Consider the following 27,963-nt stretch of genomic DNA (forward strand, 5'->3'; position numbering starts at 1 on the left):
TGGAGCGTCTTCATACCGCAGTTGTTCTTGTTTTGGTGTGAATCCGGAGCTTTAGTCCTGTTGCCTTATCTTTTTTTTTTTTTTTTTAAATGTATTTTATCTGTGTCATGTAATTTCTGTGTGTATGCTGCTGTGAAAAGAGGTCATTGTGTCTCAACGGGACCGACCTGGTTAAATAAAGGCAAATAAATAAATAAAATATAATATATGCGTAAATAAATGTAGAAATATACGGAAGCCTATATCACCACCAAACGGTTTTGTGATGTATTTATGAGTTTATGTATTATTTTGGCATCTACTCATTTAAATATTATCAAGTTATTTATTAGTTCCTTTATTCATTTTAAATAATGGCATTTAATTTAGATAAGATATATTTAATGGTCACTCTAAGCTAAATTTATCGCGTTACAGCAGCAGAAAGGATAGTAAAAGTGATAAATAAGACATGAAAAAAATATAAAATATACAGAGTTTGACAGAATGCACAGTTAGATGAAGTTAAACACAGTATATCAACATTAAATTTACTTCTTCTTTGTACCAATGATTGTTAAGAATGTGGTTATCAAACAAAAAAAAAGTGATACAATGTACAGTAAATAAATTATGAACATTATAACGCACTTCCGGTACGATTTTCTCCCTCTCGGCGAGCGCGCCAACAACAACCGTCTCCACGTGATGACGTCATTACGGTGTTTTGACTTTCAGCGCGTTTCTTGTCCAGGTAGTTTGAAGATGGAGACCGACCCCGGTGTCAGCTCAATGGTCATGTGGGAGGACGAGTCGGTGGACGTCCGCTACGTGGACGGGTCCCAGCTGCAAGTGTCCCCCTGCGGCGGGGAGTTCCTGCTGGTGAAAGCCTCCGACCCCTCCCAGCATCCTCTGCAGCCCCGAGAGAGGGTCCGCCAGAGGACCAGGTTCACCATCAGCTCATACAAGGTACAGGTCAGGACCCTAGAGGTCAGGACCAGGCTATTCTCTGCATCACAACAGCTGACCTCCGTGTATTCAACGTGCTGGCGTCACTTTGCAGGAGTTGATGACAGCTGCTCTGGCGTTTAGGAATAAATATGCAAGTCGACCATACCTGCCACAGGAACTCGTCCCTGCTGAGCACAAGACGGTACCATTACACCACTTCCTATCCCACAGTTGGTCACTCAAATTGCTGCTGTCTGTATCATGTTGCCATCTAAATTTTCTAACGGCAGGCTTTCAGTATCGACTCGGATGTGATGTGGCCTGAGTTCTCCTCCTGTGAAGCTGAGCTCGGGCCTGGAGGTGAAACCATCATCCGGTCCGAGGAGGGACGAGCTACGCTGATGCTGTCGCCCTCAGGAGAAGACTTCTCCATCGAGTTCCAGTGCAGACTCAGCCAGTTTCAGAATCCTCAGCACAGTGCGGAGAGTTTCAGCAGGGACGCAGAATGCAGGGCGAGCAGGCAGCAGCATGTAAGCAATCTGATCTGTCGGACCACTAAAGACCTAAGAGGTTGATCTGAGAAGAGGAGGCAGAGGGGATGAGTCGGTTAGATCGGTTGATCTCTGATTGTCAGCCCTTCTCAGACAAAGGTCATGCTTCTTAAAAACCTTCTCCTGCTTACGTCTCATCTTTGATGAACTATTTCATTTCTCGTCTCTTCTCTTCCCAGCCTGGGGCGATGTACCAATCCACCACAGTGGTCCAGCATCACTCGTGCTTTGCTCATGCCCCCATGTGGCGCTACCCTCTCTCCTTAGCTCTCCACCACTGGACAACGCGTGTCTCCCAACTTAAAGAAGTCACAGCGGTCAGATCCGATTGTTCTGCCCAAGCAGACAGGAAAATAGACATGTCGGACATATCCAGTGAAGAGAGAAGGTCTTGTCTACCTCAGGCACTGGCTCTCACATGTCTGTCCCCTCACAGACACAGGTTTGCTGATTAAGATGCATCTTGTGCATTATTTATTGATGCTCTGTGTCTGATTTGGGCTTCTGGGCTTGTGTGTTTAAGGTGGAAGAGTAAAGATGAGGACCTTCCAGCCGAGCTGATGAAAGTGATGTGGTGTCAAGGAGTCACCTACAGGTAGATAAATAGTCATAAAAACATAAGCCTTTGCAGTATGGTCTCTGTAATGACCTTGCAGCTGTGGTCACAAATGCTTGATCTATTACTGCTTTTAAATCCCTTCTTTAAATAAATATATTATTAAATTATTAAGGATTATTAAAGACCCCTTTCACCCCAGCCATAAACATTTCTGCCTGCTGCCGTCTGGCCGACGGTACCGCAGCATCCGGGCCCGCACCACCAGGCTCAGAGACAGTTTCATCCCCCAGGCCATAAGACTTTTAAACTCCTGAACTGCAATAACTCCACCAAACCAGCACCCTGGAATATTTGCATATTTGCACCAGCACCATAACAAGCATATTTGAACATTTGCACTACTGCACAAATTGAACATTCACCTGTAAGGATATATATTTAGATGTATATATTTTTTTTCTATTTTGAATTTTTGATATTCTATTTCATTGTTATTCTATTTTATTCTTTTTTTATTCTATTTTATACTTGAGCATTGCTTAAAGAGAGTGTGTGTCCCAAGCATTTCATTGACAGTGACTACTTCATGTTATCTCTGTTCATTTGACAATAAAAAAAAATCTTGAATTATTAATTTATTATAATTCTTTATTTCATTGATTTCCTCTTGTGAAGTACTTTGTTCTATAATACAAACAAATAATATTATTCGAACTATTATGAATTAGATGCTATAATAATGAAATTTTATAATTATAAGACAGTTTACTTTGAACGAAAGAAGCATTGAAATGAGTGCATATGATAGGAGATATACAAAATGTGTTTTTCATTTAGCTTTACTTGATTTTGTAAAGGCAGCAACAAGCGGTGCATTTTTTCACACTTAGGTGTTTAAAGTGTTATTGTCGTTCTACCTTAACTTTTCTCATTTAAGAATCCCATGTGTGTGCACCTGTCTCTTGTGCAGGATACTGAGTGGAGCTGTCTCAGTCATGGAGGTTTCTCCAGGAGATGGATCAGTGATCCGTTCCAACGGTGTCCTCAACACTTACTTTACCCATCACCGCCCTGAGCTCCAGTCAGGGCGGGTAAGTTTTTCATCATGCAGCTTTCTTACAGTCTGATCCACTGTATTAATAATGGAATGTTGTTGATATGGAAGCTAAACACAAAGCCAATAGAGTTTCTTTCATTTTTCCATAAATGCACAAGGAAAACTTATTTGTTTGTGTCTATTTCGCAGCTGAAAGAGATATCATACCATCTGAATAACCTTCCACCAGATGTAGTTGGACAGGCCTACTCCATAAGCTCTATTGTGAATCGTGCAAGCAGGTGAGGAACCGTATATAACCGTCAGATCAATGCCATCGCTTTATTTTATTTAAGTCTCCAACCATCACGTCATTGTTTTGAAGGATCCTCACCTGCTATGACCAGGCCAAACAATCGCTGACGCTCCCTGCAACACTCAGCTGCTTGCAAGGGACCATAGAGGTAGTTGTTCATATCTACAGTATTTCCACAGTATTCCAGGTTCTAAAGTATATTAATATGGTATTTTGTTTGCAGGGCAGACCTGCAGTGCCTGAAGGATATCTTTCACCTGCAGAGCATCGAATGATTGTTACAGAGAGACAAGAAAACCTGTGAGTTTTATTTATCTGGTTACTCGTTTGGTATTTGTTGGATTGTGAGTTGGACACTTTGTTATGTGCCTAATGTGATCTGTTCCATGTCCTTCAGGTCAGATATTGTAGCTGCAGAGGTGGAGAAGATACAACGGTTCAACTGTATCCTTCAGCACTCAGACGACGGCTCAAAGAGCGATTCACACAATGGCGATTCATTTTGTTCTTGTGAGATTTTACATGTTACCTGTGTTTATGTTGACAATTCCTTTGTTATGCACTTTAACACCCTGTGTTCAGTTCTTCTGGAGAATAGCAAGCTGCAAAGAGGTGAGAAAGCATGTGTGGAGCAGAAATGTCCTTCTGCAGAGGAGGAGACTCATGAACCACTGAGTGAGAGCTCCATTGCTGAAGCTCTTCACAGGACGTCCAAGGCCATACAGGAGATTGATGCTCTTGTGTCTGCAACAAAACTGACTTGACGGATTGACGGAAAAGTAGCAGGAACCCCTGCGTCTGGGCTTCACTGGGAAGATGTAAAGCAGTTTAACCATTATGTACGAACACTTGCATAAAATCACTAATAACGTAAAAAATGACATGCATCTCTGGGTTTTTTTCATGGTTTTGATAATTTGGACCAATAAAATGTTGTTGCCACAGATGTAATGCTCATTGAATACCAAGCCAGTCCCAGTTGATATTCAGGGGAAGGTGGGGTCCATTCTGAAAAGGTCACCAGCATATCACAGGGTCAACATACAGAGACACACAACCATTCATTATCATATTCAATGTGGAGTCTCCAATTAATCTAACCCCAATCTGCACTGCTATGGATTGTAGGGGGGAGCTGGAGTACCTGGAAAAAAAACCACAAATACACAAGTGACAGACAGACAGCTGCTTGATAATAAATATTGCAATTGATGCTTTTATTGATTATTGATTACCAATGGTCAATTACGAGACATTTCATGTTGAAGACTCATTTATACAAGTCAATGGCCTGTAAACCACCATCCTCATAATCTCTTACCATTGTTGCTTTCTTTATATAATGAGGTTTTCTATTCCAGATGTGATAAAAGTTGAATGTGTTAATGGTCTTTATAGCTTTTTTTTAGACATGGGTATACACATTAAACCAATTTTATAATATCCATCTGTCTAATCTGGATTTACATTTATTATTTTGCTCCAAATGTTCAAAGTTTCCTTGAACTCAGCAACTTTTGAAATAAGAAATTCAAAATACTTGACTGTAGTATAATGTGGGTGCCATATGCTGCCACAAGATGGCAGTCATGAATAGCTCATTAAAGAAATTGCATTTTCTCAATTTCAGATGAAAACAAGATGCTTTTAAAAAATTGTAATGTAATAACATTAGCTTTATGTCAACATTTTTAAAGGCAAGCTGTATTGGGCAACCTTGTGTTAAACCCCCGTTCATTTAAAACCTAAGGGAACACTTGACAAAGAGTGAGCTGTTAGTGTCGTGATAAAAGCATCTGATCACATTCCTTAAATCCTCTGCAGAACCAGTTCAGATGACATGGGGCCTCGTGGGTGAGATCCGTCATCTTTGTGTCAGTTACTGTTCCTGAGGATTGTTGACGTCATGGGTGACGTCCGAGTTCTGGCATTGAAAATGATAATCTATCCAAACTATCTGCTCTTCTATCTATCCGACTGACAAATCAGAGGTGAAAACAAAACCTCCTTAGCAGAGGTAATAAAACCTCTACACATTTATCAAGGAAATGTCACCAACATTATTAATTATTAGAAACACAACAGGAAATTAAAAGTAGAATGAAATGTTTCTAGTATATCTAAATAGTTAATGGGTAATTTTCTGTTGGTCGACTAACCCTATTACAAGCTCATTTTCCCCTGCTACTTAGTCTATAGGGTTTTTATATTGTGTTTTATTAACATTGTATATATTGGTTTATTTTTGTCGTGCACTGGTTGCTGGTTTTACATCAAATTGCCCTTGAAGGATAATAAAGATTTTCTTTTATGGACGGCTTTAGTTAATCACAAGCTGCACAAACCAAGCAAGAGCAGCAGAGGAACCCAGCAGCCAGCAGGGGGCAGCCTCAGGACATCACATGGAAACAAGCAGCAGCAGACTGTGATTCTTTTAAGGCGTCAGAAGACAAGTTTGGAAACTACTGGGTTATTCTCTAACAATAGGTTTTTAAAGCATATTAAATCCTCCAGTATCTAAAATCCAAAAATATAAAAGTAACTTTTAAGTAAGGTAGTAAAGTAGAAAATATTTTTTCTGAAGTGTGTATAAAAAGCAGCAAGAACGACACGGACACGGACACACACGATAATTTGAAAATTGGCGGGATTTCAATCACCTATTAATTGTAAAATATATTACACTTTGTAAATTTAAATTAATTAAATATAAAAAAATAAAAAATTTAAATTAAATTAAATTAAATGAATAAAAAAAACAAAGTTAAAAACTGCGCGCGCAATTCCTGCGCAATGGGCTTCTGCGCAGGATGTGCGCAGTAGGTTTCTGCACATGATGTACAATGGGTAATCTGCGCAGGATGTGTGCGCGCAGTTTTAATTTTTTTTTTTTAATTTAATTTAATTTTTTAATTTAATTTAATTTATTTTATTTTTTTATATTTAATTTGAAATGGTGGGGGCTCTGTGGAGGTGAAGAAGCACTGCCACGCCCTCATGAGGGAGCCATAAAGTGGCCCTGGTTTACTATTACATTTTATATTTTGACAGAAACAAATTGGATGAAGATGCTATTTTCTTTGTGCAATTGATTTTATCATTAAAAATATTTCACATTGAAAGAAATGTGACGACATGGACGAACTCTTAACCAATATTCAAAATTTTCCATCAAGAACTCGGCATTGCAATGGACTAGCCACTTGTTCAGGGTGCACCCCTCCTCTCGTCCATTGTCCGCTGGTATAAGGTCCATCACCCCATCACCCTCAAAAGGCTAAACTGGATGGATGGATGGTGGGCTGGAAAGAGGATGGATGTAGGAATGGATGGATGGATATCAAGAACTACATCAACATAGTATCAAGTAAAGAGGACTTAAGAATAAGGAGGCACTTAAAACACACTATGTGATTGGCGAATACTTATGGCAAGATGATGCATGATTTAGATAGTTTCAATTTTTACTGACTTTTGTTTATATGTTACTTTATCTTATTTTATCTAATTTTATTTATTTACCTCTTGTCATTGTCATGGTTTCTTCAGTAAGGTTGGAGATGTACCCCGGGCACAGACAGTTTCTGTGTGTACATCTTGTGCTTGTATAAACTATAAAGTTATCGATCAATCATATCCCCATCGACCATGCTGCAGTCGCTGGGTCAGATGCGTGTTTTCTCTGCCGATAAGACAAGGAGGTTAGGGTGGAGGAAGCAGCTGATCTCAGATCAGATGGTTATGGTGGACGAGCCAGCTGAGCTTGCCCACCATCAGGAGGAGGAGGAATCAGCTGATCTCAGATCAGATGGTGGTGGAGGAGGATCCAGCGGATCTCAGATCAGATGGTGGAGGAGGAACCAGCTGGTCTCAGATCAGATGTTGGTGTAGGAGGAACCAGCTGATCTCAGATCAGATGGTGGTGGAGGAGGAACCAGCTGATCTGAGATCAGATGGTGTTGGAGGAGGAACCAGCTGATCTCAGATCAGATGGTGGAGGAGGAACCAGCTGATCCCAGGTCTGCTGCGGTGACGCGAAGTCCCCGAACTCTCCCCCGTTGTTCGTGTATTTTCTCGCGAGAAGCCGCGAAGTTTCCGGTGTTGTGTATGTTCCTGGAAACATGGCGGCCAGCTTCCGCGGCCGTCCTATCCGGAGTCTTCGGATGCGAGGTAAGCGTGAAAAGCTCGACTGAGCGGCATGTGTGATGTCTGCATATTGTGAAAGTAGAAGTTCCCGGGCATGCGATGAGCCGGGCGGGATGCCTGACCATGTGACCGCTGTGTGTTTCTGACAGGTCGGAATGACAGCGGGGAGGAGAACGTACCGCTGGATCTGACCAGAGGTAAGCAGCATCACCCTGAGAGCGATTACTGTTCAAGATGGATGAGGCTTGTGTGAGCGAGCTGTGGCGCCGGGGAGAGAACACCTGGTTCCCGGGGCTCAAGACCCTACAGGGATGCTGTTCACTCCCCACTCGCGGTTTAATTTAGCCAGCTTTACCATAATAACAGGCGGCTGCGAGCTAACTAACTAGCCGGGTTAGCATTAGCTAGCTGCCACAGCTAAGCAGCCATGGCGACGCTGTGTTGTTTTGGTTCGTGTCAGTGGACAGAACGGGTTCATGTCAAGCCGGACAGGACCAAGTGCTGCAGGAAGGCTGAAGGTTTAGCTAGCTGCAGGATGGAGTGTGTTCCTGGGCTGTTAGCTGAGCAGCTACAGAGACCAGGCTGCGGCAGGGTGTTCTCTGATACATCTGCTCATTCTCCTGCAGCACTGTGCACCACCCCTCAGTCCCGGTGTTTTACTACTTCACTGCAAACCAGCGTGAATCAGCATCTGGAATGTCAGATGAATAAACAGTCACAGTGTCTCAGTCTAATCCACATGGGGGATGAGGTGGAGGGGACTTTCAATCCGCTGTTTCTTCATGGAGTCGCAAAGGATGCTGTGTGTAAGATATTGGACCTCAATGTTTAGTTTCAGGTCAGGGTAAGCAGATCATGAAATTGTGGAGTTGTGTGCAATCCTAATACTAAAGTGTGTCTGCACTGAAGACTTTCAAGGTCACCAAACTTGAAATTCCGATGTTAAGACCACGACAAATGTTTTTTTGTCCAATCTGTCCCAAAGGACGACTATTGCACATGCAGATCATTGCTGCATTAGTCTCTGGAGCTCCGGCTATGTGTGATACAGTTAGGCAATATTATATTCTACCACAAGTTTGGCAGACAATGCTCATCAGTGTTAGTTTGATTCCATCAAATCTATCACAGATGTAGTGTTTGTTTCTCTTATGGACAAAATAAAATTCGTACATTTTGTACTTATTTAGGTATAAATTTAGCTTTTCCGTGTATTTGAATGTGTCTACTGTATATGAATCTTCCTCAGCGCTTGGCTAACATTGTTACTGAGGAGAAAATATGTTAAGCTTGTGTATGGTTGGTTTCTGCAGCATTTATGTGTTTGCTTAAATATAGTATCTGGCGTTTCTTTCCTTTGTTTTTACACAGTTGCTGAAAGGAACTGAAAATGAAAAAAAAACACACTTCCCTGTTCAAGTCTTGCTTTCACAGTCTGGACCTTGTTTAGACTGTACACACTCATTTAGTTTGACCAGCTCAACCAACTTCCTTCCTGCAACATATCACCTACAGTTCATTGACCGTTATTGTGGCAATAGGGTGTAATATAAAGTTTGTCTTGGTTACATTGTGTTTCCTTTTTGTTCTCCTGCAGAGCCATCAGAAAACTTCCGTGAAATCCTCCAAAATGTGGCCAAATCACATGGAGTCAGTAACATGCGAAAACTGGGCCACCTGAACAACTTCGTAAAGGTAACTCTCAAATGATGACGTTTTTTTACTTTGGACAGTGCTGACAACACAGATAATTATTGAAGATGCACTTACAAACATCAACCCTTTCCAGACGTGTGACTCACTCTTTGTAAAGATGGACTTCCCATCCGCTGTCATGTCACCACTGACCTCTCCTTGATCTTCTCCTCTTGGGTGTTGCTGCCACTAGGCCTGGCTGTGTCTTGTCATTGTGATGCTGACAGTGACTGCAACAGGAGCTCTAGGGATGGTGGAACACTCCTGACTTAATGTGCATCAAGAGCTGCACCCTGACTTTGAAACTTAAGACGTTTAATGTCTGGCTATTATTTTTATGAACCTGGCTGAGACACTGTCAAACTTTATTATATCTTCCATTGTTGATGGTGAAAGTGAAGGTCTTCCAGTATAAACGAATGTCGTGCTTCTAAATCTCTTATATGTCAATGGGACCAACTAAATTGTGTTGAGTTAAACTGAAACACAAAACAAGTGTGACACAAAACAAGTGATCATGGATCGCTCAGAGATTTATTGGGCTTTGTGTGTCCCTCTTATCAGTAGTGGATGGCCAGGATGCACAGATTTATTGTTTGCAAAAAGAGAAGAAGGAATAAGAGATTTGGTTGATTTTCTATTCGTTTAGCGTTTTGCTGTAGATAAAGGTTCAGATGGTGTTTTTCGATTTGAGTCTTTTTCTTTGTGTGGACAAGGCCTCAGTGATGTACTAGTGACCTCTGCAGGGTGTGTTTCTGCTTTTCATCTAACACATATCAGAATAGTCTTGAGCCCCCTTGTAATTGTGTACAAGAATAACATTGTGTACAAAATAACTTGCGATGCCGGAAGCTAAGTTTGAGAGAAAATGTTGTTTTCGTTCACCGTCTTGTTGTTGAGAAAATGTCCAATTCACCAACCTTGGGCACCAGATGTGTAAACGTTTGCTGATCTGCGCTGAGCCACCCACGGTCGTAAACCACCTCTGACTGTGTGTCATGGACATGTTTAGTCCAACTGCTGGTGGCCGTGCAGCCGGTCTGTGCTGGCCTTCAGGAACCTGTGCAGCTGGCAGTGCATTCGACTGGAGGCTAAGTGTGAGGCTGAGTTGTGCGTCTGTAATCCGTACACCTAACTCCCTTGTTTACAACTGACAGGAGGGTAATAGTCATGACGTGTGTGTATACGTCTGTTCCAGCACCATGCCCCTGATGCCTTATATGGGTTCCAGGACAGCGAGGGTGACCTAATCCCCCCCCCCGAAAGTGTCACATGCCCCTCGCCCCATCTCCTCTCCCCCCTCCTCCTGCCTGCTTGGACTCTGACATCACAGCTGGTTTAAAACAACCCCTTACTTACCATGCCCCTGTTCACCCATCCTGTTTCATCTCCTCTTGCTCTGTGGTTTGTAATGAAGGAGAGAAAAGAGGATTACTTTCAGCTTCAAGACACGATTCACACATAAATTACCCTTTGGTTTACTCATCGGCTCCTCTGCTGCTGCGTCACTATAGGTGTATGTAACCTGCACTTCTGTGACCACCGCCTGGGTGCCTCAGGGTGCACAAGAGGTGGCGGCTCCTCCCATTGCTAAGGGGGGGCGATTCAATGATATGCATAAGCTCGTACTAGGACTTCTTTTTTATTAGGATCCCCGACCCTTACTCATTGCTATGTGTGTATGATGACCTTTCTAAACTGTGCTTTTGTTAGCATTGGCCTCCCAGATAACAGTTTTTCATTATGAACTGCTTTACTTATTATGTTCATTATGGACACAGTATTTTGTGTACATATAATTTAAATGTTTTATACATCAGCAGTTTTTTGGCCCTGGTTGATTATTGAGGAGCTGTGGTAAAGGAGCTGGAGTCGGCCTGGTAGGATACACAAAACAGAACCAAACAGTCTAGTTGAAAGCAGAAGTGTACAAAGTAGTTTTGAGACATGAGTTTTTTAGGTCTGGACTTTCTCCGGAGTTTGCCTTTCACACATGAGCAAAGCAGCAGAAGGTTCCTCGCTCAGACGCGTTCACAACAGCACAGAATTCTCCAGAGGGTTCGTGTGAGAGGCGGTGCAGCTTGCACAGGCAGGATGAAATTTACTAATTCCGCTGTTTACGACCCATCGTCACCAGCATCGACCCTCATCACCAAAATATCTCTTGACATCTTTGTCTGTGTCTTCTACGTGTATGCGTATATGCTTTTTAAAATCCTGATATATTTGTATCTGTCGCGCCCACAGAGGTTTTACTAGGGGACTTACTAGAAAGTCTAGAGGCTCTCGCATTGAGATCAGTGCATGTCTGAAAGCAGCTCAAAATAATCATTCAACCTGTATCTTACTGTTCTCACCCTCTATTTTTATTCATCAAACACAAGTGCATGTACTCATAAACAACAAATGCTGGTGACAAAAGCCTGCGCTACACGAGCTGTGAATGTGTTGTCCCAATGCTTCTGTGATTGTATCTACCACCAGTGAAACCATAAGATTATCCATTCACAATTTTGTGCGTTTGGTTTTTCTTTGACTCAAACGTTGTTTAACGGTGAGTGTTTCAGGTGAAGGACTGAGACCCTGAACTATCATCTGAATATCATGATGTTCCACAGTGCCACAATAATGCCTGTGCTAGGATTACTTTGATCCATAAAGTCATGTTAATGCAGTCCGTTTATAGACCCAAAAAATGATGTCTTGTTCTGTCTCTGTGTTACAGCTGCTATGCAGCATTGGTTACCGTGAAGAGAACTTTGGGTTTACACACGAAGAAGTCATTGTTTGGTAAGTTTGTCAGTGACAGTAACAGTTTATCAGTAGTTGTATGTTTTTGCAACGTGTTCTCTTTTTCCAGGTCATTAGCTTGTTATTTATGCAGCCAAGTAAAACCCAAAGTTAACAAGGAGCGGTGATTAATATTCATCTGAGCTCTTTTAATTTTAAAAGGCATTTTAAATCCATCATGCATATGAAATATTTCAGGAAATAAATCAAGTTTGTAAAGTATAATAATTCTGTTGCCATGTCCATTTTCAAACTTTCTTGATTTTTCACCCAAAGTCTGCGACTCGCTCTTCTGAATGAGGCCAAGGAAGTGCGTGCAGCAGGGTTGCGGGCGCTCCGCTACCTCATTAGAGACACCGCCGTGCTGCAGAAGGTCCTCAGACTCCAGGTGGACTATTTAATAGCCAGGTGAGATTCTGCTTTGACCAGTCAAATGGAAACAACTGGGCACATTCTCATGTTGTGGGTTGATAACACATATTTCTGAAATTTGCATGGTCCTTTTGAAGTGCTATGCTTCAGTCGTACTTATTTGGTTGACAGGTTTATTTTTCTCTCACTAGCTGGCTGTGGTGAAATGATTAATGGTGCCTCTGTGTTCTTGTTTCAGATGCATTGACATCCAGCAGAGCAATGAGGGCGAGAGAACTCAGGCCCTGAGACTCGTCCGAAAGGTAAGATATATAGAACACAGCATGATTATTTTTTATTTCCATTCCTCTGCAGCCATTCATTTGTATATTTAGGGTCACTCACTAGGAGTTAGCCCTCTGCGCTCAACATCAGCTTCATCGCCAGCGCACAGTGCACCAGAAAGATCCTTGGGTTAGCAGCAGTGTCAGAGTGTGGACACTTTGTACGAGTCTGCGGGCGAGGTTATTTATAGCTCTTTCTGTAGTTTACTGTAAACCTTCCTCACACACACACAGAGTCAGGCTCTGGTTTCAGTAGAGGAATACTTTGCCATACAGGTAGTGATATTACCCCCTTGTTCACTACAAATAGCCTGGCCTCTTATTAAATCTATTTCCCCATCACTTCATACGTTGATACTCTTAGAAAAAAAGGCCATAAAACATTGCAGTAATTTTATACCTCTATTTGTCCAGTCTTGTTGGTGACTCGTGTTTCTCTCCTCTCCCTCTTCCTGTAGATTATCACTGTCAATGCAATGTTGTTCCCCACGTCTATCACAAACTCTCTAATTGCTATCGGCACGGATGGACTCCAGGAGAGAGACCGCATGGTCCGCGCGGCCATCGCCATCGTATGCGAGCTCGGTGAGTGCCTGGCCTCAGAGAGTCGCTCTGTTCATGGACGGAAATGAACCTTGTGAGATACCTCATTTGTGATAAGGAAGAAAACAAAGCGTCTAATATTTCTTTGTTGCCGACTTATTCCACGCGCAGCCCTGAAGAACCCAGAGGTGGTGGCCAAACGAGGCGGCCTCAGCACCATCCTGAAGAGCGTGATCGATTGTCAGTTGAGTCGCATCAACGAAGCACTGATCACCACCATTCTCCATCTTCTCAACCACCCACGTACCCGCCAGTACGTACGGGTGGACGTCGAGCTGGAGGTATGACCAGATACAAATTCAGAGTCCTCTGCCGTTCATAAATGAGCCAGTGTGTCGCAGGATTAGCAGCTTCAGGTTGTACGTCTCTTTCCCATGGAGCTTAGAGTAATCGATTACAACCTTTCTCTAAAGCCTCATTGTCTGTAGACGGGCACCTGGGACTGAAGCGTCTCATCATTGCAGTCATAAGAGCCACCGGGATGTCATATGAGATCTATAGCTAGGTCATTACTGCAAGATGTTTGGTGGGTTAATAACACTTAATAGGTCTGTTGTATGTTGTACTCATCCATCTTTTGTGTATTGTGTCTGTCCTCCAGCAAATCCTCGCCCCTTTCACAGATTTTCACTACCGGCACAACGCAGACACGGCTGAAGGGCAACTCAAGTGAGTGTGTGCAGCAGTGGGTATGAAGAGTGTTACTGTTGCATCAGAGACAATACAGATAGTGTTCTGACATTTCCCTCTGTTTAGAGTTTGCGATGTTTCTATATTGGTAACACCATGCGTCAAGAAAGTTGAGGGTTTTGTATAGTGTTTTTATGATATGACCCTTGTTATCAGGGCTTCTTGACTCCACAGTGACATGCCCCCAGGATGTGAAGCAACCATCCTTTAAGTCCCTCTGGAAGATTTGCCTTAATATAAAAAGATCTTTTCTTGATTATATCTCACAAGATTTACATTGAGGGTATAGTTTGAGCCTTGGTGAAAGGTTTTTCAGTGCTCTGTGCAAAGAGAGATCATAATGATGTTGTACGGTGGAACTTGGTGCCTTGTTTATTAATGTGCGTGTTTTCATGTTCTCAGGGAGGACAGAGAGGCCCGTTTCTTGTCGAGTAGGATGGCCATAGTGGCAGCCTTTCGCTCCTGGTCTGGTAAGGGCTAAGACATTATTATGTGAATTCTTTTATATGAAATGTGTTTTCATTTTAAGGGTATCGTGAGTAACATGTGTCTCTTTCTGTCACTCAGGGATTATCAACCTATGCAAGGCTGGAAATTCTGGTATCCAGTCTTTAATTGGCTTACTTTGCATACCAAATATGGAAGTTAGGGTGAGTATTGACACAGCTTCATTCCAAATATTTACAGAAAATGTCTGAAAGAACAAGGAAGTTAGCAGTTATAAATGTTGATAGAGCTTATGGTCCTTCCCTAGCAACCAACACCTCACTGACTCTCCTGTCTGTAGAATGTCTGCCCATTAGGTCTTCGTTTTGCTGTAGCTGTAGTAAGATGAAGAACCAAAGCAGCTCTCATTAGTTTTGGTTCCAGTCAGGGTATGACACAGTCAGTTATCTGAGTCATATATCTTATCTGATTAAGATGTACAGTATGTCAGATAAGATATATGACTCAAGCAAAGTCCGTAGCTTCCATTAACATTTTATTGAACCGCATCCCCTTATTTCCCCTAAGTCTTTATGGGTCCTCGTGCTTCAATTTCTGTCACAGGGTTTCTGCTTTTATATATATATATTTTGAAAGTGTTTTATTTGTGAATGACTTATTAACAACATGTATGTATCTGATTGCTTCATTGTGATTTGTCTTGCAGAAAGGCTTGTTGGAGGTGTTATATGAGATATTCAGGCTCCCTGTTCCCATTGTAACTGAAGACTTTACAGAAGGTCTTCTAAGTGTTGGTGAGGATAATTTTTTGTAACTTAATAATTCATTTTTATATCCACAGTATCTTGGTATATACCCGTTTGGTTGTTTTGCAGCCAGATAGCCAAACTGTAATCTGTTTGGTTATGTGACCCTGTATAGTCATGGTAAAAAGTGTTCTAGTTTTAGAACCCTAATATTTACGTTCACATTATACTTTAAGTTAATCTCTTCTCTTATGTTCTTCAGACCCTGCCAGGTTCCAGGACACCTGGAGACTGTCTGATGGGTTTGTTGCTGCTGAGGCCAAAATCGTCCTGCCCCATCGGGCCCGCTCCAGGTGAGAGAGAAGAACATGGAGTCAACCCCAGGGTTGTGTGTCCACACGTCCTGTAAACCTATGTCCCTTCTGTTCTCATTCACATTTTTGGCCATAATTCAAGAATTAATCTGCTCATAAATTAAGCTGTCATAGAATAAAATGAAGAAGTGATGACATTTTATATCCTCCAAAAAAATCAAAGGTCAACTAAACTGGGACATCATGTTCTGCCAACACATTTTTCTGCTCATTAGATCGAGACCATATTTCTAATTTTGTCTTCTTCTTTGCTTCATTAGGCCTGATCTGATGGACAACTACCTAGGATTTGTTCTGTCTGCCTTCATCTCCAGTGGGCTGTTGGAGGTGAGTTAGGGAGAATCATACACCATGGTTTCTCTGATTGGATTGTGTTACGATTTACCATTCTGCCCAGCAGCATTGTAGTGTGCATGTTTTTTTTGAAGCCGTAAACGTCCTTCTTTCCCTATCTTTGGCCCTGCAGGGTATTGTTGAAGTTGTGACCAGTAGCGATGACCAGCTCGCTATCAGAGCTACCATCCTGTTGGGAGAACTTCTACACATGGTAATTAAGAAAATGGGGAAATAACACGCGGCATAATTAGGAAAACTGTAATAGAACATAATTTTTTCCCATTTCGTTCTCATAAACTGCAAAAGTCCTTAATGTTTCAGCTTCTGTGTCACTGCAAAATAAACAGAGATATGTTTCATTTGAACTGCTACCCGCTACGTCTGAGCTACTGTGATTCTAATTCAAAATGCATCTCGGCTTTTTCTTCCACCCGCTTCTCTCATGTTTAGGCAAACACCATCCTTCCTCATTCCCACAGTCACCACCTGCACTGCCTTCCCACCCTTATCAACATGGCCGCCTCCTTTGACATCCCCCAGGAGAAACGACTGTGAGGACACACTGTCACACCCACACGTTTGCTTTTCCTCACAAAAAAAAGTTTTTCAGTGCAAGCACATTTTCTCACTATTCGAACTGTGAATTCAATACACTTCCGCAAATCAATTATAAATAACATAATCCCAAATACTAGGGAAACTGAATTAAATCAATATTATTAATTGTGTTTTTTCCAGTCGAGCGAGTGCAGCTGTCAACAATCTGAAGCGTTTCCATGAGAAGAAGAAGAAAGGTTTGAAACCACACAGTCTGTATCTGGACCACATCATTCGCAAGTCGGTGTCGTCAAATAGCCGCAGAGAGTCCCACTCGCGTGTCTACAGGGATATCTACGTTATTAAGGTAAAGACAAACACACTTCTCACATTCTACATTCAATATTTAGACGTCCTCTGTGTAACATCAATATATATAGTTTGTTTAAAGGAGTACTTTTTTGTATATATGCTTATTTGCCGTCCTACTCTTTGCAGATATCAATTTCCTCTCTTTGTGTTCACTACAAACATTCGGGTTGTGTTTAGTTTAGCTTCGCACAAACACTGAAGAAGGGGAAACGGGTACATACATTTTCTTCTCAAATGAAAAAGAAACTAGGTTGTGTCTCACTTTGTATAATGTCATACTCACACTTGCAATTTTGAGTACTAACATCTCTTTTTACGGACAAGTATGACAACATACATACTTTGCACAATATGTCCCAGGATGAAACTTTCGAAGCAGTCAAAAAGTGAAACCCTCAATGGTCACCATCCTAGTTATGTTGTAGAAGGGGAGGGACAACAAATGTATTTTCAGATTTGCTGCCAAGGAAGGAAAACATGTCAATTTGAATCTCCATGTCACGTGCACAGGGGTCACTTGCAAGAAAGTATAACATTGATTTTTAAGTCAAGTCTTCAAAGCAGCTGGTATTTTGATGGTCGTGTGTTGTTATCGTAATTTTCGGTGAATGGACAACAACTGTGTTTGATTCGGGGACGACGCTAGCCTGTCAGAATTCAAAAACTGAGCCGGTGTCTGATTTGAGACAGCATTTGTTTCACCTGCAAAAAGGTTAAATTTCCAAGTTGTTATATATATTTTTTAATCCAAGAATGACCCGAATATTCTTTGGGTGTAAAATTGTGTAACGTTGCTTAAATATGTGTCACAATGTAAGAATGAGGTGCAACAGATTTTAAGTTAATATGAAACGCCTTTAACAAAGCAAGGTTTCTTTATTGAATAAATTCATTTGTTTTTCACAAGGGAAAGAATTGCAATATAATTAGTAAAACCAATTCAACCGGTATATGTTCCTATTTCAATGTTTCAGGACACAGAAGATGCACTTATGCTGAACCTGAGAGACAGTCACATTCTCAACCACAAGCACAACCTGGAGTGGAACTGGCTGCTTATCGCCACCATCCTGAAGGTCAGGCTGTTCTCATGTAGCACCAAAGACTCCATTGTGAACTTTTTTTTTCCTGTCTTATATTAAAATGTTTGTTTTTCTCTCCCAGTGGCCAAATGTAAACCTCAGGAACAACAAAGATGAACACATGCACAAGTGAGACCCATTCATATCCTCAAAACCCCCATTGCAGCATGGTAAATATGTTGACGTGCTTATCTGACAAATTGTATTCATTTTTTTTTGACAGATTTGTGCGGAGGCTGCTTTACTTTTATAAGCCCAGTAGTAAATTGTATGCAGGACTGGCACTGGACCACGTGAAGGCCAGACAGCTCACTGTGGTTGGTTGTCAGTTTGTTGAGTTCCTCATGGACTCAGATGAGGTGAGAGAAATGTGCACAAAGTCACAAACCTTATATTCCTGTTTTACCTTTGGTCATTTTCTTATTTAACCACTTCTTGCTGTCCTCTCTTCTCCCTCTTCTTCCTCTTGTCACCAGGATGGCCAGGGTTACCTGGAGGAGCTGGTGAAGGACATGGTGTCGTGGCTCTCCTCTTCCTCAGGACTGAAGCCTGAGCGCTGTCTGCAGAGTAACGGCCTGCTCACCACACTCAGCCAACACTATTTCCTCTTCCTGGGGACACTCTCTGCCCACCCACAGGGAGTCAAACTGCTGGAGAAGTGTGGCCTGTTTCAGTGGTGAGTAAACAGAAAAACCTGTTCCAGGCCCAGAGTTCAAATAATCTCAAACGCATTTGTTGTTTTTGTGAACCAACCACAACGACGCATTAGATTGAGGTCCTGCTAACAACTCGTTCGATTTGTCCTTGCAGCCTGCTGAATCTCTGCTCTGTGAAGAACCAGGACGCTGTGCTCAAACTTGCTGTAACCACACTGGACTACAGCAGAGACGGTCTGGCTAGAGTGATCCTCTCCAAGATCCTCACTGCTGCTACTGATGTGAGACAGCCACAGGAACACGACTCACACAAACATAAAAATACCTTCTGAAACGTGCAATTTCCTTGTACTCATCAGTGTCCAAATAACTGAAGTTAGTTAGAGCTAGATTTTGCAACTGCAGATTATGCAGGAAAAATAAAAATGTAATGACTTTATTGTCATTTTGTAAGTGCTACAAAATTGTAATTGTAAATTAGAATATCACGAAGTAGAGCACATACCTAACAAACCTTAACATTTGACCAAAAATGCCCTACTACTTAATGTGAAAGAAAGTGGCAGAAGAAAGCTTCCCAATCCACAGGATCTAAGCTAAGTTTACTGGGTTTCTTCCCTGGCCTAGTCCATTGCCAAGTTTGATGCAAACCAGTTCAGAGTTTTTTATGTAATCGTGTTTTCAAACAAACAAACCACCAGACAGACACATTAAAACATAATCTCCTTGGCGTCAATAACAATGCCCCTTCCTCTTCCCACAATGCCTCTGGTGTCACCGAGCAGACGTGTAGGCTGTATGGCACCAAACACCTCCGTGTGCTGCTGCGTGCGGGCGTGGAGTTCTTCAGTAGCTGGGGCATGGAGCTGCTGGTCACGCAGCTTCATGACCACAGCAAAGCCGTGTCCATGGAGGCCCTGGACATCCTGGACGAGGCGTGTGAGGACAAGGTGACGTGAATCACTCACTGACTACAGTCACCACCGTAGAGCTGTTAACTCTGCTGTGCAGCTCACATGTGAGAGAGAGCGTTAGAAACTGACTGAATGTAAAGCAAAGCATTGAAGCAACACTGTGTAACGTTACTGAGCAACAGCGCCCTCTGGAGCTACTAGTGTTTCATTCTGCTGGGCTCCATGTCTAAGTGATGAAGTGGTTTTCATGTAGAAAAGATCCAAACGGCTCCACTCTCTCTATTCCAAGCCATTGATCCACCAAACTAACTTGTATAGTTGTGCTTTAAGTTAACACAAATTTATATTGTAAGAGGCAGAGAAAATATGGATTTAAATGGATTTGAGCTGTGGCTGTTTTTCTCCTCTGTTTACATGGTTCTGTAGTGTATTTACGCTTCCTGCTGTCTGACTTGTTGTATTGTGCTGCTTCACAGGCCAACCTTCATGCGCTAATCCAGCTAAAACCAGCTCTGTCCCACCTGGGAGATAAAGGCCTCCTGCTGCTCCTCAGGTAAGTTTTATACAGCTTGTATCATCTCCGTCCCCGTTCCCCCAGTTCACATGCCGCTCACTTTCCACTGTGGTTTGGGTTAGGATGGAAGCCTTGGTCGTCACTTCATCTAAACCTTTTACGTCTCATCTTGTGTCTGTTTAGGTTCTTGTCCATTCCTAAAGGTTTCTCCTACCTCAATGAGCGGGGTTATGTGAGCAAGCAGCTGGATAAATGGCAGAAGGTATTAACAGCATAATCCATTTAATAATAGTTTTTTAAATTCATCTGCTTCTAAATCCTGATAAGATCACAAGCTAGCAGAAGAATCTGTTTAACTCTGTGACCTACATGTCATATGGATTGCAGGAATACAACCTTAAGTATGTGGACCTGATAGAGGAGCAGCTCAACGAAGCACTTACAACATACCGCAAACCTGTTGATGGAGACAACTACGTCAGACGCAGCAACCAAAGGTGAGACGCTTGACTCATAAATAATTCGGTATAATCTGACAAACCGCCGGGGGATGCTCTGCAAACTGTATTTTTCTAATTTTTCGTGTTGTCTCCAGGTTACAAAGACCAAATGTCTATCTTCCTGTGCACTTGTACGGACAGCTGGTCCATGATAAGACAGGCTGTCATCTTTTGGAGGCTCAGGTAATTAATTATTATCGGTTCAACATCACACTGCTTTCATTTTCAATTTCCTACATTAGTTTTTCTGGGGAGCAAGTGGTTTGTCCCGATGCAGCTTGTCTTGGTTCTTACCATCTGTTTTTTGCAGAGTGTGGTTCCTGACCTCAGCTACACAGTTCGCTCCCCGATGCTGGACACCTGGGAGGGCATTAAACAGCTGAAGGCTGCTCTGTGGGCACTGGTGAGGAACACTTTCACTGTCAACGTCATATTGAGAGTTACAAAGAGAGGGTTCTGATGGTGTGTATTGTTTTTCCGTGCAGGGCAACATTGGCTCTTCAAACTGGGGTCTGAATCTCCTGCAGGAGGAGAATGTCATTCCTGACATCCTGGCATTGGCTCAGCACTGTGAGGTGCTCTCAGTACGAGGGTAAGCTGATCCTATTTTAGTTCTTTACCACTTTTCACTATAAAATACCCAGATTTGACTATTTAAAGTCAATCATTTTGAACAGACACTTTTAAAAATTAGCAGGACACTTGTGTTTTTTGCTGAATTATAAATGCAAATCATTTCACAGTTAACCTTGAAGATCTTTCCAACAAACCAAACCAGTGGTAAATACAGCACACCTCTAACAGTCCTCTCCTGTCCACAGCACCTGTGTTTATGTTCTGGGCGTCATATCCAAGACCCGGCAGGGCTGTGATGTGCTGAAGCATTACGGCTGGGACACGGTCAGACACAGTCGCAGGACTCTGTGGCCCGTCACTCCAGACGAGGTCGACACACACTTAACCTCTGAACTTTCCTCAGTGCCAAGCACGCTCAGTCTGAACTCTGAATCCACCAGCTCGCGCCACAACAGCGAGAGCGAGTCTCAGCCAAGTATGTCGGATTTTGAGAATATTTTGAGAGAACGTCTTGTTCATTTTGTACATAATGCTCCACCACCCTAGTAATCTGGTATTTTTGATGGCAGTTAAGCCAGACATTAGCCTTTCTCTCCTCCCGCTGTGGTCTTGATCAACTCTTTGTGCTTTCAGACATGTACATACTGGAGGATGACAAGTGTGATGTTCTGGACCAGTCAGACGAGCCCTTCCATCTTCATCCCAAACCCATCAAGGACCGCAGCCCCTTCACAATCCTGGCCTCCACACGCTTTGTTCGCACCCGTTTCCTCAACTCCCTGTCCCTTCCCAGCAAGAAGCTGCGCTCCACCAGCGACCCCAAGACCCCGTCAGGCTCTCGCACCCCTACTGAACTCAAGGTAGGGAGTATGAGGCGTAACAGGACAGTGACGGAACCCTCATTGTACAGCCCAAACCAGGGGGATGTCTTCGCCCCCGTGTTTAATGGCAGAGGAATGCCAAAGAGTCCCACAGTGAGTCTGGAGACGTCCTTTGTTGGTACCAGGGGCGGCTCTGAGGAGCAGCTTGTGGATGGAAGGCTTGCAAGGGGAGGAGGCTCAGGCCTTGGACTAAGTGGTCTAGTAGGGCAAGGGGCTGTGGAGCACCCCAGCCGAGAGCGGGAGCAGAGCAGCCGAGAGCGTCTGGCAGGAGGGGATGGTGGCTCCTCCTCGAGTGGAGGCAACGTAGGAGTGGGCGGAGGAGGTGGCGGCGGAGGTACTCAGTTTAAAAGCCGCAGTCAGAGCTTTAACACGGACACCACAACCAGCGGCATCAGCTCCATGAGCTCCAGCCCCTCTAGGGAGACCGTTGGAAACCCTGAGCATCCCGAGCCTGAACCAGACTCTTCTGACTGCGTGAGCCTCAACACGGTGGTGTCTGCCAAGACCGTCAAAACACTCTCCCCCCTCACCCCCCAGCCTCAGACCAACCATATTTCAATGTCGAAGTCGTCCACTGTCTCTCTGGTACCGCCCGGCTCCTCGCACACACTCCCTCGCCGAGCTCAATCTCTCAAGTCTCCTTCAGTCGCCACCATCAAGAGTTTGGCCGACTGTAGCTTCATGTACACCAGCCCGAGAGACGCGCTGGGTTACGCCACGTTGAAGAGGCTGCAGCAGCAGAGGATACACCCGTCGTTGTCTCACAGTGAAGCCTTGGCTTCGCCCGCCAAAGACGTACTCTTCACCGACACCATCACTATGAAGACGGGCAGCCTGGACTCCAGATTAACACCTCGCAGGTAAATCATAGTGACGGGGACTGAACGACCGAAAACTACCACTGCTGCAGCATTCATCTTATTTACATGAATATATTTTCTTCCCTTTTTTTAACAATATGTTTGTCTTTGCAGCATGAATATGTGTTCTCATGTCCCAGTAACAACTCAACTAGCTTCCTCCATTTAGCTTTAGCAGCTCTGTGCCTGAGGTAGAGTTTTGATTTGTGTCCGCCTTAGCGATGACAGATGTGATAATGTGTTTTTTGTGCACCTTCTGCTATGTCTGTCAGATTGTCAGACAGAAGGCTCACCTGTCCAGAACCCACCGTCTTAAATCCGTACCGCAGGCTGTCCAGAACAATCGCACCGTGGTGGGTGGAGCGACCCAAAGTCCTCCTGAGTAGACAAATAGCTTCTAGCACCGATTTAGACAATTATGTCCCTGTTGCTTTTAGTTTAGTTGCAACTAGGACTAGTTGATTTGACTCCCGTAGCCCTGTAGTTTGACTAAGCCCCATGTAGATTGGTCAGTTGCTGGTTGTTCCTGCCTCTTGGAGCTGTGAGTCTTCTTAGAAGTAAACAGCACATAGGTAGAGATACGTGCCACAATATAGATGTTATAGTAAAGGTACCAGCTTTTCACTCCATCTGTATATTAAACTCTCTTCACATTCACTGTCAGCTATTTTACACGTTGTTTATAAGTTGTTTTATTATAACATAGAACTATAGGTGATGGATCATCAGTGTTCCAGTGTCGACATTGTTATTATATTATTGACATTATCTGTCCTGCCTATGAGAGGCTTACAAGACCCTCATTATTTAGAAAAAGAACAATAAAGAAAAAAATAAACTAGGAACCAGAGTGCAGCATCAATAACTATTAAATAAATCCTGAACCTTTTTCCAAGATTCAACAATTCATACAAATTAGAAGCTTGAACCAATGAATGTTTGGTCAAACGATTAAGCTATTGTCAATAGTGCGATCATACTTGGATGTCCTGTGCTGTGAGTGTATCTGTAGCTGCCGCCCTGATAACATGCTGGCATTAGAGCCTGTTGAGATCTCGATGTCCTTCTCACCGAGTCTCTGTCTCTGTGCTTTTATCCAACATTTTTTTCACTTACTCCCCATGGTCCTTTTCTGTCCCAGTCTCTCCCCCCGGATCCTCTCACGTACCTCTCCTCTTGCCCTCCCTAGGTTTCTGAAAGCGCTGAGCTTTGCCTCTCTCGATAAAGAGGAGCTGCTCAGTCCCATCAACCAAAGCACCCTGCACCGCTGCTCTTCAGTGCGCTCCATGGTCTCTGGCATCACCTACGGGTGCAACGATGACTACATCGGCCTGGCGCTGCCCATGGACATCAATGATATGTTCCACATCAGAGACTTAGCTTACTTTCAGCAGAGGATCAGCCCCCCGTCCGAAGAGCGAAAACGCTTCCTCTTTGGCGATGGAGATGGTAGTTATTACTTCATGTATAATCAAATGACAATGTATGATTTTTAATCAGACCGGTGGATTGTGTTTCTTCTTGTTCACCGTGGTTCTTCCCTCTGCAGGTGACCGCCCAGCGATCCCACTACTAAAGCAGCAGTTCAGTATCTCTGAGCTGATAGTGTGTCGAGGTGACACCCAGAACCACACGGTGGGCTTAGACGAGACGGGACTGCAGGATCACTCCGAGGAGAACTGCCTGTACTGTGTGGGAGCCATCGTCCTCGGGTACCCGACACAGCCACAGTTCAACAGCACACAGCCTTGCACAGGTGAGCCCCCCCACACACACACACTCAGTCAGTCATGGACATACTTTAAAGTCAGTACAGAAATTAAAAAGTCTCCGTTTGTTTTCCTCTCTGACAGACTATGTTGACTTTCCGTCATGGGGAGGCAAGAGCGGCCATCGTCTGGAGGTGATGCCTCAGTCCAAGTTCTCTGGCGTGTCCGGCTGCAGCGATGCCGCTGTGTCACAAGGCTCCATCTGTAGCACGCCCACACCTGCTGACGTGGTCATCGGTAAGAATCACCACAACATGCAGGACATCATCTGAAATACCAAAACAACCCTTAAACTAAGTACTGTATTGTTACTTTATCATTTTAATAAACTGTATTACATTGCATTTACCACCATATTAAATTGCAGCCTCACTTTTACTACCACATGATTATAATGTGTGAATTAAGTATGATCTGGAAAGACTTCTGAGTCAGATCCATCTTTCAGTCCCATTCTTTGTTTGTTTGACCTTTATTTGACTAGGAAAGCTTCTATTCTATTAGTCCAGGTTAAAGTAGACAATGAGAGACAACATCAGAAGACCAATGACCTGAAAATGAGCCAGTGTGACCCTGTGTGGCTAAAATACAACCAGTGCTTTGTATTTGATTGAAGTATAAAAGAAGTAGCTCAGAGCATCTGTTGCTTTCTGTGCTTGATGGTAAATTAAATAAAATTATTTAAAGTAGGAAAGGGAATAGAGAGGATTTTTTATTTATTGGTGTGTATTGAGTATTTGTTTATGTGTCTCTCAGGCGGAAAGGGGATATCAGAGGACGGCCCCGCCTCCCGTGTCTTGCTGAGGAAGGAGGTTCTCCGCCTCATCATCAACCTCAGCTCCTCTGTCGGAACCAAAGGCCACGAAACAGGACTACTGACGTAAAGCCCTTTTACTTACTTAACATTTTTTAGATGCATGTTTATTAGCAGAACAAAAGAAGTCGTTTTTTAAAGACATGTTAAATCCCCTCTGTTTCTTTAGGATAAAGGAGAAGTTTCCGTATGCGTTTGACGACATCTGCCTGTACTCCGAGGTGTCTCACCTCTTGGCCCACTGCATGTTTCGCCTGACCTCAAGACGTTTCATACAGGAGCTCTTCCAGGATGTGCAATTCATGCCAGTGAGAAAAATAAACCAACCCCCATCCCATTCTGAATCTCTACGTGTATCCCATATATTCCAACATTTTCCCTCTTTTCCAGATGTACGAGGAAGCCGAGGCAATCCTGACGAAGCTACCAAAACCTGTCGAAGAGGACGATCAATCTCCTGCAGAATCCTGATCACCCTTCCCTTCCGTGTTCCGTGCACAGCCCCGGTCCTGCCACCCTACGAACATGGAACGAATGCGAGACTGAGAGAAATTAAGTTATGGCTCCAAGGATGGGGAAACGTTTGGCGTGTGTCTGTTGCTCAAAACAGAGTTCCATAGCCAAGGACATCAAGGAAGTGGTCACCACTCACCTTGCTTCTAGCTAAATCAAGCTGGGAAACGGACATCAGTATCTGTAAACTAGGTTTAACCTGACATGCCTAATGCTGTCTCAGTCTTTCTTTTAACGGGAACAAGGGGGAGCAGTTTAACCAAATACTGTTTTCACATGGGTTGGCAATCTCGGGCAACATTCAATAATACATAAACATAATGCTTAAGGACAAGCTGGATCATTAAGACTCACATTGTGTTGAAAACAAAAGAAAAAAAGAAAATGAAATAATTTTACCAACATTTTATCTCTTTCCAGAGGTGGTGTTTTTCTGTAATGAAATGAATAAGGCATGTTGTTGTGTCTAACCAGTGATTCCTCGGACCTGCGTTCTTTTCTCCTTAACGAAACAAAACACTACAGAGGAATCCTGTTGTTTTAAAAAAAACGTATCGGGAGCCTCCCTGGCTCATATCCCACCCTGACCTGTGATCTGTTCTAGCCAGGTATGCTCTTTTGCTTCTCTCACCTCAACGCTTCCTACGACCCTGTAGCCTCTCATCAGCACAGGCCGCTAATTCCTTTTCTATTTCTTGTATCTCAGACAATCAAACATCACTAGTATCATATTTTCTTAAGCTCTATATATGCCACCCTTACTCGGTACATGAGAAATAGCATGTAATTTAATGATAGTTTATGCCATCCTTTACTTCTGTAGGACCTTTAATGTATTTTCTTCAGCCATTGCATTATAAGTGAGCTTCTCAGGAAGCCGCTGGTCTTGTGCTCCATCGTACAAGTTATCTGTAGAATGACTGATTACAGATTAAGTACCAACCTCTGCTCAGACGTTTGCAGAACCTGCATAAGCCCAGCAGCTCTACCCGACTACGCCTTCTTACCTCTGTGCTTCACCTCCACTGCATGTGCAACAAGCATGGCAAAGTTGTAACGTCACCGTAACGCGTTTCTTGCTTAACTTTATAAACAGGTTGCCATTACATGCTGCCATCACATTGTAGGAATATAACGACCCCCTGAATCTGTTTTCCACAACGCAATATCACTGTCTGTCATTGGCTAAGAAGGGGGAGGGGGTGTGTGTGCTGACTAAAGGATTTTTAAAAGGTTTCCAGGGAAACGGGGATCTCTGTTTCCATTGGCTTGTTTTTGCTATAATGCTGCTACAAAAATGGACTCGTAGAGAGATGATTCATAGATCAGCTGAGTGATGTCAGATCCGATCTATTTATTATATGTCTGTACCATAGAGTGAGCTCAACCAGAGAAGAAAAAAAAGTTATTTATATTTTTTCCTCAAGACTGTATTATAATTTAAAAAGATTTTTTTTTTTTCTTTTTTTTTGTTGCCTGAATCGTGGTTTCCCTTGTATAATGTGTACAGTATGTTTTTGGGACATTGATGACCTAAAGAAACATACAATCCTATCAAAGGGATGCATTGTTAATAAAACTAAATTTGAAATACCCAACACGTTTGACATATTTCTTTTTTCTCATTCCTTCATTTGTAACTTTTCTCCTCTTCTTTGTTGGGGATATCATGAGCCCCTTTTGTCTGGAACTGCAGAAATATTATGATTCAGCAGAAACCTTGTTTGGATTGGGTGAAGATGTTTAGAGGTTTTTAGAATGGAATTACTTCTGCAATAGGCTCATTGACTCACAGTAAGAAGATTCTTTCAGAGTGGAGTTTGAATGTTCTTCCTGTGTCTTTGTGGGTTTTCTCCGAATACTCTGGCTTCATCCCACAGTCCAAACACATGCAGATTGGGGCTAGGTTGATTGGAACTCTAAATTGACCAAGGTTGGGAATTGGAGTGAGAATGCCATTCCTGTGGTGACCTTGGCTCCAGTTTGAATACAGTAAAAAGCACAAAGCTCTGTCAACTAGATTTAATCTTAGTATTTACTACTCACAATGTTCTGGGATAC

At 43.0% G+C, this 27,963-nt stretch overlaps 2 protein-coding genes across 3 annotated transcripts; both read left to right on the top strand.

Moving 5' to 3' along the window:
• The first annotated feature begins 744 nt into the window (after positions 1-744).
• c5h5orf34 (chromosome 5 C5orf34 homolog) lies at positions 745-4,268 on the top strand. The gene is made up of 10 exons (XM_061071049.1): positions 745-948; positions 1,043-1,132; positions 1,221-1,460; positions 1,661-1,923; positions 2,005-2,076; positions 3,011-3,131; positions 3,287-3,378; positions 3,462-3,692; positions 3,790-3,836; positions 3,975-4,268. Exons 1-10 carry the CDS (start codon positions 745-747, stop codon positions 4,154-4,156), a joined length of 1,542 nt encoding a protein of 513 aa, XP_060927032.1. The 3' UTR covers positions 4,157-4,268.
• Positions 4,269-7,503: 3,235 nt separating this feature from the next.
• LOC133002115 (rapamycin-insensitive companion of mTOR-like) lies at positions 7,504-27,500 on the top strand. 2 transcript variants are annotated; one of them, XM_061071876.1, is made up of 37 exons: positions 7,504-7,562; positions 7,688-7,735; positions 9,136-9,233; positions 11,959-12,023; positions 12,300-12,431; positions 12,634-12,697; positions 13,177-13,303; positions 13,433-13,602; positions 13,923-13,990; positions 14,414-14,481; positions 14,579-14,661; positions 15,165-15,252; positions 15,467-15,557; positions 15,839-15,905; positions 16,045-16,125; positions 16,365-16,465; positions 16,653-16,818; positions 17,798-17,899; positions 17,988-18,034; positions 18,129-18,264; positions 18,382-18,581; positions 18,716-18,842; positions 19,347-19,511; positions 19,952-20,028; positions 20,173-20,251; positions 20,377-20,486; positions 20,585-20,672; positions 20,800-20,892; positions 20,975-21,081; positions 21,311-21,540; positions 21,699-22,806; positions 23,948-24,255; positions 24,356-24,562; positions 24,660-24,812; positions 25,332-25,455; positions 25,559-25,697; positions 25,780-27,500. In XM_061071876.1, exons 1-37 carry the CDS (start codon positions 7,514-7,516, stop codon positions 25,858-25,860), a joined length of 5,247 nt encoding a protein of 1,748 aa, XP_060927859.1. In that variant the 5' UTR covers positions 7,504-7,513; the 3' UTR covers positions 25,861-27,500. The 2 variants fall into 2 exon arrangements, with proteins under 2 accessions (XP_060927859.1, XP_060927860.1); XM_061071877.1 differs by having other exon boundaries at positions 23,996-24,255.
• The last annotated feature ends 463 nt before the right edge of the window (positions 27,501-27,963 follow it).

This window comes from Limanda limanda, chromosome 5 (assembly GCF_963576545.1).
Source record: "Limanda limanda chromosome 5, fLimLim1.1, whole genome shotgun sequence".
Taxonomy (NCBI): domain Eukaryota; kingdom Metazoa; phylum Chordata; class Actinopteri; order Pleuronectiformes; family Pleuronectidae; genus Limanda; species Limanda limanda.